Consider the following 14,768-nt stretch of genomic DNA (forward strand, 5'->3'; position numbering starts at 1 on the left):
AAAAATCTCTAAAAGGGGAACATTTTCACAGGAAGATATATTGTGTGTGCTTCTGTGTGTGTGTGTGTGTGTTCTTCTGTGTGTGTGTGTATGTGAGCGTGCGTGCGTGTTTCTGTGTGTGTGTGCGCGCTCTTCTCTCTGTGTGTGTGTGTGTGTATGTGTGTTCTATTATAAAATTATAGCAGCTTTTCGAATCTAATATGGACCTAATTTAATAAAATACCGCAAGGAAAGGCAACTCTTGCTCGCTGACCTTGAATAAGGTTTAGCAGGTTTGAAAACTTCGAGGAATCACTAGACCCTCCCACTTTACCCAGAATCCTCTCTGTCACATTCAATCTCATTTCAATCATTATATTCATCTTTCAAAATTTTTTTTGGCCAAATAGAAAAAAAAAAAGATTTTTTTCCCAATAAACTCGAAGCACTGCAAGTCTAGGTGAGTAGATACGGGCGCTGGGACCGGGGGGGGGGGGGGCGACAAGTCCCTCTCATCCGGCTCTTCCGAAGCCTCTAATCGCGCTTTCATCAATAATGGGCAAGATCACTCGGGCGTTAATTTAACAACAGAATTAAAGAATTACTTATGGCCATCGATCCAGACATCAAAAGGACCAGTGTCGCACTCTCTCTCCCTCTCTCTCTCCCTCGTCTCTCCTCCCCTCTCCCTCCACACTTCTACACCCTCCATCCACCCACCCCCAATACTGACTGATCCATAAAGATGGATTGGAAGTGTTGTCCGAAGAGAGATAACTCAGTCTACGTGTCTCTGTGAGAGGGAAGGTCCGTACGCTAGTGGATAGCCACATGGGAAAACTCTACCAGAGACTTGTCTAGGATAATTCTATCTACATAGCTTTTGAAACAATCTATCTGCATGGTATCTGGGACAATTCTATCTACATGACTTTTGGATCTATTTATCTGTATTGCCACTGGGATGATTGTGCGAACCTGAAATTTGAGCAAAATTCTATGCATACATTTTGGGATACTCATGTACTTGTTATTTGGAATAATTTTATTATATGTAGGCCTATGTGCGTTTGAAATAAATCTATTACGTATATTTGAGATAATTCTATATAAAAATATTAGGAATATGACATTAACATGTTTTTGGGGCTATATTAATAGCTGGATAATTTTACATACGTGTAATCTAGGATAATCCTATGAACATTGTATTAGGGATACTTCTACAAGTGACTGATGATATTGATATTTCTAAAGCTAATTACAATATTAATATTAATAATGATATTGATGATGATGCAGATGAAGATGAAAGATGATGGTGAATCTTAAGATCTTTTTTCAATGTTGATTTCATTCCGCTATCCGTCAATATCCTGACCTTCCCCACGAGGCACTATTCCGAGTTCACGGTGGTGCATGCTCTCTTGGCTGGTTAATTTGGTGCGCAAAACTTAATAGATACCCAAATAAATTGGCTGTACTTTTCCGTACATTTCGTTAAGTGTTATGGCGCCAGCCAACCAGACAATGGCATTGACCTTTATGTAATATTGTGTCGGCATTACACTTGGTGTCTTTCTTAGGCAGTATGGCCAACATTGAATCATTTTTGTTATTTCCTGTTGTGCCTTGTGTGTGTGTGTGTGTTTACAATACCTCTACTCAAATAATAACTTCATTGAAGTCGGGTGGGCGGAACCTAAACGTCTCTGACGATTTTTCTAGAAATTTATTTAACAGTTGATGTATGTCGCTGAGAAAAGAATTATTAGCTCGTTTTGCCCAAGGAGAAAACTGTAGTTTGACCGTTATAATTTTTCAAAGTAAAAAAACAACAACAAATAAATGTAAATTTGGTTGAGTACTAGACCTAGATCTAGAGCCAACATCGGTTTTGAAAGGACCATCGCGTTCGGGAACTCCCGAATGTAAGGCATCATTGATTCAAGAGTTTAATAAATTATTGTTTAGGAAAGCTTTTCGCATCGTATTCTTAGTCTAGATTTAAAGTCCTAGATTTATATCATTGGAATTATTCAGGAAAAAAAAACAACAGTTATTTGTCAATTGTAAAGTTCCTTTAAGTTTATTGATATATTAACTTAGCTTTGCTTATATCCCTTTGTGGTCGAACTACGCGCAGTCTAGATTCTAGATGTAGAAGTAGATCTAGATATAAATTAGCTTAAGAGTTCTACTTGTAATAAACGTACCAATAAATAATTTGTTCTCTTTATCCAATGCCCGCTGGCCTAGTTGGTAGATTCATTCGATCAAGAAGGTGACTGTGCCAACATCATTGTAAAAAAATATTTGTGTATTCATTTTTTTCTTTTAATGTTTTTTTTTTCTTTTCTTTTCTGTTTTGTAAAATCAAGAAATATATATAATTATATATCAATTCCTACTTGATGTTAAAATGAGTTAGTAGACTGAACATCCCTATTTTAGTTATCATTGACAATGAGAAGACAAAACAAAGTATGGCCATGTTATCCACGATATTCGCGTTAATAACCCCTCAAACAACTACCAGGCTGGCTAAGTGCTGCTAATTGCTGCGTATTTACTACTTAAAGTAAACGATTGAATTTTTTTTCACATTTGATTTTGAGTTTGTGACTTGGGATTTTTAGTTTTTGACTTAAGGTTGTGAGATTTTTTTTACTTGGGGTTTTGAGTTTTTGACTTAAGGTTGTGAGATTTTTTTTTACTTGGGGTTTTGAGTTTTTGACTTAAGGTTGTGAGATTTTTTTTTACTTGGGGTTTTGAGTTTTTGACTTGAGATTTTTAGTTTTTGACTTGCGGTTTTGAGTTTGACTAGTATGATAGTGCGAGCTAAAAGTAGGAATTAAAATGTACTGTAACGAAACAAACAATCACAAAAACACAAATTATTATGATCATAATAAAGAGTACACTAAACCTTTTGGACAAGTAGATAACGCTCAGTCCATTATTGAAGTGCAGGGAGAACCCCCCAAAGTCAATAATTACCTAACACAATGGACAAAATCGAAAAGCAGACAAATTTCATTAGACAATCGATTCGTACGAGCAATTTTTTTTTTTTTGTATTTTGTAATCTCTCCGTGTTGGCTTAACTAGTTCCTGTGTGTGCCAGGGACAGCATGAGAGATAGCCATCACCCTCTGATGGGCCCCCGATGGGGGCTGAGCCTTTGGGGCTCACGGCACCAGCACACAAAGAAAAACGCTGCACGGGCCAGGAGAACGAGGAGGCGGGGGAGGGTGGAGGGAGAGATGAGGGACGATTGGACGAGTTGATTCCGTAACGGCTGGATGACTCGATCAAAAAGTCTGCAGCTCGGACCAAACACATTAGGAAATAGCTTTGCGTATTAGTCGGCGCTAATGAGAATACATCGCGGGTTAGGATCTCGGGGAGTGGGGCGGATAGTGCGAGCGATGGATAGAGCGGGGGGGGGGGTAGGCTATAAGAGAGAAAAAAAATAAAGGATAGGGTTAACGTCTCTGATGTGAGAGATAAGCCAATGAGGTGACTGGAGAGTCAACTGGGATAAAGACTAAGAGAGAGAGAGAGAGAGAGGGTGGGGAGGGACAGGGAGGATGAAGGAAAAAAAGCGAGAGAGAAAGAGAGAGAGAGAGAGAGAGAAAAGGGAGAGAAAGAGAGAATGAATGAGAAGAAAAGAACAAGAGAGAGAGAAAGCGGGATGATGAGACAAAGAGGGGAGTGGGAGGTAGAGTGGGAGTGAATAGATAAGACTTTGTCAAGTTAGACAGTTCTGTAACACTAGTCCAGGCAGTAGAGAACGAGAAGAAGAATTAGGAAGAACAGTCAGCTTTGTTTTGTATCAAGCCGTCGCGTGAAACCAATGTCCGCAATTTATGGTTAGAAACATGGCTGTTGTCGAACACCATGTGCTTTTACATTCATCTCCTGTAGCTTTCCGCCATCTTTCGTCCCTGTATAACCCCAGGGAAAGTCAAGTCCAAGCTCCTACCAACCTCTTCTCTTCTTTCACCCCAGGAAAAGTCAAGTCCAAGCTCCTACCAACCTCTTCTTTCACACCAGGGAAAGTCAAGTCCAAGCTCCTACCAACCTCTTCTCTTCTTTCACCCCAGGAAAAGTCAAGTCCAAGCTCCTACCAACCTCTTCTTTCACACCAGGGAAAGTCAAGTCCAAGCTCCTACCAACCTCTTCTTTCACACCAGGAAAAGTCAAGTCCAAGCTCCTACCAACCTCTTCTTTCACACCAGGGAAAGTCAAGTCCAAGCTCCTACCAACCTCTTCTCTTCTTTCAACCCAGGGAAAGTCAAGTCCAAGCTCCTACCAACCTCTTCTCTTCTTTCAACCCAGGGAAAGTCAAGTCCAAGCTCCTACCAACCTCTTCTCTTCTTTCACCCAAGGAAAAGTCAAGTCCAAGTTCCTACCTCTTCTCTAACTCTTCATTGTTTGTTTGTTTTGTATCCCGATGTCCATCAAGTTTTGTGACAGCCTATAAATCGGCTCCCAGGAATTAAACGCGATAACAATTGTACGATTGACTGCTCGCCCTTCCAGCGCCTCACTCAATGGATATCACATTCATTACCATCTCTGCCCTCTCCCTCTCTATTTATCTATATCATCATCGGGGAACTCGAGACAAATGTGTCCTGGCATCCTCCCCCCCCCCCGAGTCCCCATTCCTCCTTCAGCCCCTCCAGCACTCTCTCCTCCTATCTCCTCCTCCTTATCTATCAGTCTATCTCTATTTAGACTTTAGTGTGCCAGGGGTTGTTACATTTCACAGTTGCCGGTTAGCTCCAAGTCATTATCGCCCCTGTAATTGTTTTCCCATTGTGACGAGTTTCACTGCTCCTTGGTGGTTTGATCAGCGTGCTAACCTTGACCCTCCCCTCATTCATTTCTCTACTATTTGTATTTTCTATTTCACTGGTCCTGTGACTGTCTTGCTTTAGTTTCTTTCAAAAAGGGATCTAGGTTTTGGCTAGAGCAGTTTGCCGCGATGGTCATTGCAGCTACTAGGCTAGATTTTTAACAAAGAGTTGTCTGCTATCGCAAAGTGGATTTTTTTCCTCTTGGGTGTCACCCCAAGGTATCCCCCAGAGACGTCACTGATTATTGGCATCCCCATAAAATGATAGAACAATAAGAAATCAATAAAGCTATACGCTTTTTAGAACGCAATTCTATCACTCTGTCCACATCTACTCTAAATTGCCACCACACTATATGTGCTGTTTTTATGTTTAAACAAAGAATTTAACACTGAATGTTCTTAATTTAAAATTTCGTAAACAAATTCTTTTGATTTCTTCACCTTACAGGTTTGGTTCAAAAACAGACGCGCCAAATGGCGAAAGCAGAAGAGGGAACAGGAGGCAGCAGAGAAGCGTGTCGGCGACTGCGTGGGCTCATCTCGCTCGATGACTAGGCCCCACACTGGTGACAGCACTGGTCGGGGCGCCACGTCTTTCGAAGACGATGATGACGACAGGGAGGGCTCCATCTGCGTGGACGGGGAGGACACACACGACATGGCGGATGAACGCGACGACCGCTCTCCTGATCCTCGGCTCGAGCCTTCCATGGCGATGGAGCATCCCCAGGGGTACCCGTCCGCACACATGAGACCTCCACAGTGCTCGGCCCTGGATCTCAAGCGGCTGCAGGACCAGGGTCCGATGCAGATGCCGAAAGATGGAAACAGCTCCACGGAAAGTCACGAAGACTACTCTGACGAAGAGCTATCCCCGTGACCTTGACCTCATCGCTGCTGCAGACGATCAAAACTCTGAAACATAGAAACGTTAACTATGTCTTCACAAAACAAACTAGGTATGAGATTAAGACAGTTCTCACAATTTGTAATCAAGATCCTAAAAGTTTGAGGCTCGCTCATATATGTGAATCTAAGATTGACCCTATGAGTTTGAGAATCCCTCATCTATGTGAATCTAAGATTGACTGTAAAAGTTTGGGACTTCCTCATCTATGTGAATCTAAGATTGACCCTATGAGTTTGAGACTCGCTCATCTATGTGAATGTAAAGATTTATTGCAATCAATGTTTGAGTGTTTATTTTTCTTTGTCATGCCTAAAGACGTTTTTGATGCAATGTGCAGGCTATTCCGGAGACCTAGATGTCATCAGGACATTGGACATTTTATAAGGTGGACATTCATAAACATATCATATAAAGACATTTCTTTTCATAGACAATGGGGATGTAGCTGTCTGTTGGCTGTGTGTGGTATATGTGTGTATGTGTGTGGTCTATGTGTGCATGTGTGTATGTGTGTGGAAAGACAAGTGCTGTGTACATATGTTTTTTTGTTTGTTTGTTATTAGTTTAGTCTCCAGACCAGTGTTTCCCAAACTGTGTTCCGAGACCTGAATAGGTCCTCCAAGAACTACTGGAATAATTAACTAGTAGGCCACCACCAATTAATCTCTCTAAAAATAAGCAAAGTGTTCCGCAGTGTTCCGCTAAATACTTAGAATGTGTGAAGTGTTCCTCTATAAACCCAGAATGTGTGAAGTGTTCCTCTATAAACCCAGAATGTGTGAAGTGTTCCGTTAAGGAAAAAGTTTGGGAAACACAGCTCTAGACTTAACTTCATTAGATAGTTTGATATATATTTGAGATGTACACAATTTAAACAATACTTCGATAAATAGATACACAGACAACAGGACTATCAGATGGACTGAAAGCCGAACAGACGGTCTGACTAATTATATAGATACTATTCAACAACGTTACTTTAGGAGCCAGGTGTACTAACGTATACAGGTGAGCCCAACCATTTCCGCAATGTAAATCAGTCTTTGAGTATCGAAGATTATCACCGATATAGATCAATACAATTTTGTTCATAATCACGCGACGCGTTCTTCAAAAGATATTTCCACCAATGGCATAGCCGAAAGATACAATAAAGTGTTAAGACAATGACTAAGGCGAACACACGCACAAAGGCATTAGAACACTTCCCCGTGTCAGCAATCGCCTAATCTATTCACTAACACCCTCCTACGCGGTACCCCCCCCCCCACACACACACCTACCTCCTCCGTTCCCAGTTAGACTGTGAGCCAGTGCGTTAGTCATTGAAGTAAAAAAAAACAAACTTTGATTCCATCCGCCATGATCTAAGCTCCGGCTGGTCATAATTAATGAGCTAACCAAAGCTAAATGCAGCTTTCAATACAACAGAGGCGACACCAGATCAATGAAATCATTAAACAAACATCACCAACAGCTAGGTCTAGAGAACAAACAAAACAAAACAACATGAAGCGATTCCTTAGAGTCATGTCACATTGTAAAATAACGTTCCCATTTCAGACCTTGTGGCCTATAGAGCAGATGATGTAAAGGTCATCTGTTTCTGTGGCCCATGGTTAACAAGGGTGTTATGTGGCCAGCACAACGACCAACAGCCTTTACTTTTCCCTAACTAAGGTTAGAGCTGGGTGGGTTCAGAGGCGCCCAAAGATTGTCACATTGCAATACAAAGTCAATGAAAAGGCTACCTCTCCCTAAAATGTGTCCTCTTATATCAAAAAGACTTTGATATCTACAAATTAATCTAGTCATTTGATGTTAGCCAGAGATTATAAATGTATTAAGTACTTTTTTTTAGCTGTCTGATTCAGGCAGTCTACCCTATGCTCGAATGTCAATCGGGAAGAAAGCGTACTTGGATGCTTTCCGTGGAATGTGTTGCAAAGTATTTTAGGACATGATCAATGTAGTTGTTAACTTCATTGGAGTTTTTGGCATTATATTTGAATCTTTCCGTCTAGGACTCACCTCTGTGTACACACTCACCACTGTGTAAACATTTAGAGCAATCATCTCTGTGTACACAAGTAGAGCAATCATCTCTGTGTACACAAGTAGAGCAATCATCTCTGTGTACACAAGTAGAGCAATCATCTCTGTGTACACACGTAGAGCAATCATCTCTGTGTACACACGTAGAGCAATCATCTCTGTGTACACAAGTAGAGCAATCATCTCTGTGTACACAAGTAGAGCATTCATCTCTGTGTACACAAGTAGAGCAATCATCTCTGTGTACACACGTAGAGCAATCATCTCTTAGGCTGTAATATATTTCTTTCAAATATTACCAGAAACTTGTTGTTTCATAATAACAATGTTAGGGTGTTTATATATTCTGATAGTTAAGTACCATAATATTTGTAAAATGTTTTAATTCATTTGAAAAAAAAATTCTACTTTTTACACCAACGCATACTGTATGATATGATTTTAGAACATTTGGTGTAAATTTCATTAAAAGCAAGCTATAATTCTACTAGTTCTTGTTGATAACCTGTCAGTGTCAAAAAGCACCTTCAGTGAATAATTTCTCGCGTCAGTAATTCGAATTTAGTGTTTTTTGATGACAACAGCAGAGTTTTCATCACAACCTTTTTTAGTGTCTGTCATACTGATGGTATTGTGTCGTAATTACGTTAATTGTTTTATTATTGCAAAGAGTTACATTTTTTAAACAGTACTAACGGAAAATAAAAGATACAACTGTATGTGATTAATGCGTATCTGTGGGAGTTACTGAAATTGACGAAAGAATCTTTATAGTAATAATAGCTCTATATTTAGGGTCACTTATAGGATATTAAGTAGCGCTTAAAGAGATGGATCGTGAGAGAGAGTGAGAGAGAGAGAGAGAGAGAGAAAGAGAGAGAGAGAGAAAGAGAGAGAGAGAAGGAGTATTGGAAAAAGGATTTTTAAAAAATTGGAAGGAGCTTGAAAAATTAGAGCGTGTAAATTGATACACGCGCTTGTAATCTTAATCAACAATTTAAATTACTTCCCCTTTGTACCATATCATACTAACACCATCGACGTCACGTGATCTGGCTTAGTGAGAAAAATGGCGTCGCAGTCTAAAAACTACAATAAAAAAAAACCCGACAAACAGAAAAAAAAACCTAATTATAGGACAATGAAAATAAGAAAAGATAAATTATTAACTGTGTTTATTCTAAATAAATTAGAAATTGTTGATTACAATAGACTAGAGCACGAGTCTTGAAACTGTTACTTTGTAAAGTTCTCACTGTCTTTTATTTCTTTGTCTCAATTAGTTCAATCAAATCCATTTCTTGTCTGTAGAGAAGTGAATGTTGAAAGAAGAAAAAAAGTTGTTGGGAATTATATTTCAAACTGGAACTTAATGTGAACATATACAAAAAAAAAAAAAAATGATGAGCATGTACAAATGAGAGTTGGTTTCTGGTGCCTGAGATGCAGATGGTTGATTTCAAAATGTTTACCCCCTGGATTTTTGGTAATTAATGTGCTGGTTACCTCCCTTTAAGATGAATTGTAAAAAGATGTGTTTCTTTAGACTTTAGACAGATCATACTACCGACGCTAGATGGATACGGGTTGGGTTGGGGCGGGGGCGACTAGGGTTGTGAGATCATGGAAAAATCTGAGCTTCTGAAAGATAATATACTCACATTAGAATATAATGTTTACCACTTTAAAACGTCAATGTGACACAAAACATGAACTATAAAGTCAAAATTGTTTCTAAAGAGAAAAACCTTCTTGTTATTTAATTAACATTTTTTGCTGTTTTTTTCCCCTCTACAACCAATGCCACTATGTCACGTGACATGTATACTTGTATCATATCATTTCTATGTTTCTAATGTATTGTGTATAAAAACTGTCGGTTGAAATGACTTCTCATTATGTACATTCCATCATTGTCTCCCTTTATGTAAAATAAAAAAAAAATGAAAAATAAAAACTTCAACCTATTGGTTATATGTACAATGAAATATTTAGTGGCAATTTTTTAAAATGATTCATTATGAATTGCTAATGAAATAAAACACAACCAAAAAAAATTGCGTTTTGTTTTACTTTGATAACTCAGACAATCTAATCAAATACATAGGCAGGTATACAGATAAAAGTACTTACCATATTCAATATGATGGTCAAATTCATACAATTGCTCATTTTTTTCTCATTGCAAGGGGTGGTGTAAATTAACCAGCTAGTTGCAAGTAGAACCAATGTTTGACTACATTTACGTAATTTTTTTTTAAATAAGTCTAATTTGTAGGATGAAAATTGTAAAGAAATATTCTTATAGTGTTCTGTGTTTACTTCAATCAATCAATTACTCAATCAATGTCTGTCTGTCTATCTACCTGTCTGTCTGTCTATCTATCTATCTGTTTATCTATCTATCTATCTACCTATCTATCTATCTATCTGTGTTTGTCTTTCTGTCTGTTCTGTTCGTATATCTGTTTCTCTCTCTCTCTCATCTATTTATCTGCCTGTCTGTTTATCTGTCTTTCTATCTGCCTGTCTGTTTATCTGTCTTTCTATCTGCCTGTCTGTTTATCTGTCTTTCTATCTGCCTGTCTGTTTATCTGTCTTTCTATCTGCCTGTCTGTTTATCTGTCTTTCTATCTGCCTGTCTGTTTATCTGTCTTTCTATCTGCCTGTCTGTTTACTAGAGGAAATATTTTTGGTTCTCTAATTTTACTCCTCGACAGGTTTGAACTAATGTTTCAGCTCAGTCCATAGAAGATGTTCATTAGTTAGCTAGTCCGAGTCATCTGCTATAGTGGGAGTTCACTGTTGCCAACTAGAAGAGTAACAGCTATTCTGCAGGGATAAAATGGCAAAAATAAATAAACAAAAAAACATAGACTTATATATTTTATATCTGGACTGGACATGGAGATCTTGTAACACAACAATAAATGTGAAAATTTTTTTAAAAAAAGTTGAAACAAGCCGTTGTTTTGTAAAGTAGTTTTAGAAGAAGTAAAGTTGCTGTTTGTTTTTAATATATAATTTAATTTTTAGATTTAGATCTAGTAATTGAGCATCAAAAATAAAAGTACTCTCGTCTCATAATTATTATTTTGCAATTTTTAGATACATAATCTAGAAAGATCTAAGTAATCAATCTATTTAAATGTACATAAGATGGTTAAAATCAGCAGACATGAATTATTTCGATCTAGGATTCTTGAAACATTATGGAAACTAATAGGAAATGGCTTTGTTTCATATATTTGCGTGAATTTAAAGTTCTGTGATTAATAGCCAATTCTAAAGAAAATCCGAGAAACTTTGAAAACTAAAGATCATTTGACTGGGGCGACTTCCCTTAGAGCTTAATAAGTCTATGTGTATAATCTCATTCCTCATCTTGTTTTCGGTAATCTGTACACCGGATATAAACCTGGGATGAAATAGAAACTAAGATACAAGTTTTGATTTTCTAAAAGGTCATAATGTCGTATTTCTAAAAGGTCATAATGTCGTAGTTCTAAAAGGTCATAATGTCGTATTTCTAAAAGGTCATAATGTCGTATTTCTAAAAGGTCATAATGTCGTATTTCTAAAAGGTCATAATGTCGTATTTCTAAAAGGTCATAATGTCGTATTTCTAAAAGGTCATAATGTCGTATTTCTAAAAGGTCATAATGTCGTATTTCTAAAAGGTCATAATGTCGTATTTCTAAAAGGTCATAATGTCGTATTTCTAAAAGGTCATAATGTCGTAGTTCTAAAAGGTCATAATGTCGTAGTTCTAAAAGGTCATAATGTCGTAGTTCTAAAAGGAAAAGTAATTCTAAATTTAAAAACAAGTAAAAAAATATTTTTTGTAAAAGACAAATTGTTCGTCAAGAATCTGATGAATTGTCGTATTCTTAATCACTAATAAATAACCAGATTACTTGGCTACAATTTAAAAACAACAACAAAGCTTTTATTGAGTTTAATAATTGCATCAAATATTTGAATTCTTCTTCTCGGCTTGCAAATTCTTCTTTTGAATTAACAAAAGGTAGGAAGCAAAAAACAAAAAGCATAGAAGTCAGAAGTCGATTCTAAACAAACAGGGGGATAAAATACGCGGGATCAACGAGTTGATCAAATATGTGTACACTAGATACCAATATTGTCTACTATAATGTCTACTATAATGTCTACTATAATGTCTACTATAATGTCTATTATAATGTCTACTGTAATGTCTATTATAATGTCTACTATAATGTCTATTATGTCTACTATAATGTCTATTATAATGTCTACTATAATGTTTACTATAATGTCTACTATAATGTCTACTATAATGTCTACTATAATGTCTACTATATTGTCTACTATAATGTCTACTATAATGTCTACTATAATGTCTACTATAATGTCTACTATAATGTCTACTTTTCTACATTTCTATCACGTCTAACCTCCTATACAGTTCTCTCTCATTTCTGTAGCTCCCTCCGTGTTCTAACTCTAAATAAGACGCAAGCCTTTAAACACACTTTAAATTTACAAGCTCATTAGCATATTAGCATATTATTTTTAGACCTGTCTAAGCCCCCCCCCCACCCCGCACACCAATAGGAGGCCCTATGCTGATGCTTAGTTTGCCTATGCTTAAGTCGGCCCTGAGGAAAGAGAGTAGTCCGAAGAATTGTTCGCCTCCACACAACAGGAGACAACCCATGTTCAACCCATGTTCAACCCATGTTCAACCCATGTTCAACCCATGTTCAACCCATGTTCAACCCATGTTCAACCCATGTTCCAGAAGCTAAATATTAAGGCTAGTAAGATTGGCCCTGGTGGAGTGTCCCACTGAGAAGAATGCCGACCATGTCCTTCAAAGCTGCATACTCGAGAGGCCCGATCAAGATACCGGTCCCAAGACACCCCTTTAGACGAAAACTGTATAGAGAACTGTTTGATCAGGAAACTATCATCGCAGATATAAGGCTAGTTATCTGAAGCCTTAAACAGGAACATGACAAAGTGGAAAAATAATCACAAATTACTTAGATTGTAGATAAGCCTATATAACTAGTTTTAAATAAAGATATACGGGCAAATATTCCAACAAATATCTATTTCACCGTCTTTGCTCTCTATGACCCCATAAAATTCTTAAGCTTCCAGAAAACAGGCTATTCCATAAAAAAAAAAATGTCACTGCTTCGCAAAGAACAATTTCATAAGCTGTACTTTGTTTTTTATAAGTGTCTGTTAGCAAAACGCTAATTTTCTGTCTACCTTTTCATATATTTGTTTTATTAACATGTAATTGTCGAAATGTGACATTCATCTCTTGTATGTGAATTGTAGACGGGAAGATTGTTTTCAGGGCTAAGTGTATAGACAAATACTGTATCCTACAACTTATCGGCTTCTTGTTGAGGCTGACATTAACAAATCCATTAATATAATGTTTGCCTCTTTATGGATGCATAAAACACAATCGCATTCGGGCTCTACGCCTGGATGCTATCTAGGAGGGAAGATCTCCGCTCCGATTGCGATCTCTGCGCTGCGGCTCTCCTCTCATGGGGCCCACGACAAGGGCGAAGCGATGTTTGGATATCAGACATTTGAATACGCTACATATCTATTTGGACGATAATCTTTTTTTTTTATTTATTTTTTTGAATGCGTTGGGCGATGTAAGATGGTTTCACCAATATTGCTAGCTTTAGACACAGAACACTAAAAAAAAAACTATTTATAAAATTGAATTAAATGCGATGAAGAACTCCAATTCTTTCTAGCGGCGTATTGAACAGAATAAGGGGGGAAAAAAGGGGGGGGGGATAAAAAAAACTGAATTAATTTTTTTTAAAGAATTAGGACAGTAAAAAAAAAAAGAAAAACAAATGTACACTGTAATGTATTGTACAAATCATACTATCATTGTCTTTACTTTATAGGAAATAATAGTAATCTAATAAAGTACCCTTTTTCACACATTCACACAAATATAGACAGATAGATGGATAGATAGACAGATAGATAGATAGATGGATAGATAGATAGATAGATAGATAGATAGATAGATAGATAGATAGATAGATAGATGGATAGATAGATAGATAGATAGATAGATAGATAGATAGATAGATAGATAGATAGATAGATAGATTGATCATTAAAAAAACTTTTTTTAGCATTATTTATTTTAGAATATCATTATATGTTACCATAACAAATTTCAAAGGCCTAGCTTTAGAAATAACAAAAATAAGATTTTCAGGGATACCTCCCCTTAAAGTGTTTCTGGTTAGCAAGGGTGCTGAAAGTTGTTCACCATACTGCACAACGCTGTGGTAGACCGAGACCAATCGTTATATAGAAGGCCTGAACACTGACCTGCAACGTCACAACTTGTAGGCAGTTTAGACCAATATCTCTTTGCCACGTGACAGGTCTCTACTATATGGCAACGAGCTATTGGTCTAAATTGCCCACATGTTGTGACGTTGCAGGTCAGTGTTCAGGCCTTCTATATAACAATTGGTCTCGGGTTGACGCCCTCATAAAGACTCCCAGGGCGAGGGGTAGGGGGGCTGTGGTATAAACCTTTCTGGTATACATTTGAAATGATCCTTTAATTATCTCTCGGCGTTGTGAGAGAAAACAGCAAATGAAAAGATATTAGAAAGAAGACAAATTGATTCTATGAAACTTGTCTTCACTATTCCTAAGCTCATCTCTAAAGATGGCAGAGATCGTGAGTTGAATCCAAAGTCCATCTAGAAATCCTATAAATTATGAATATCCCGAGCGTGTTGATGAGAAGAAGATTGAATAATACAGAACTATTAAAAATTCCTTAAGATAACTGTCTATTGGCAAACAAAGAATATAAAATTATAGACCATAATAAAAAAAACATCAATATGTTGTCCAAGTTAATATGATATAATATAATATAATATAATATAATATAAT

The 14,768-nt window shown here is 37.3% G+C and overlaps 1 protein-coding gene across 1 annotated transcript in view; it reads left to right on the forward strand.

Annotated features, from left to right (window-relative positions):
* LOC106067015 (homeobox protein goosecoid-like) overlaps nt 1-9,287 on the forward strand; it is a 77,205-nt gene extending 67,918 nt beyond the window's left edge. The window contains exon 4 of the mRNA XM_013226117.2: nt 5,298-9,287. Coding sequence (XP_013081571.1) covers nt 5,298-5,729 — 432 coding nt within the window. The 3' untranslated portion in view covers nt 5,730-9,287. The remainder of the gene's footprint in view (nt 1-5,297) is intronic.
* Nucleotides 9,288-14,768: the final 5,481 nt, after the last annotated feature.

The sequence above is a fragment of the Biomphalaria glabrata genome, chromosome 3 (assembly GCF_947242115.1).
Source record: "Biomphalaria glabrata chromosome 3, xgBioGlab47.1, whole genome shotgun sequence".
NCBI lineage: Eukaryota > Metazoa > Mollusca > Gastropoda > Planorbidae > Biomphalaria > Biomphalaria glabrata.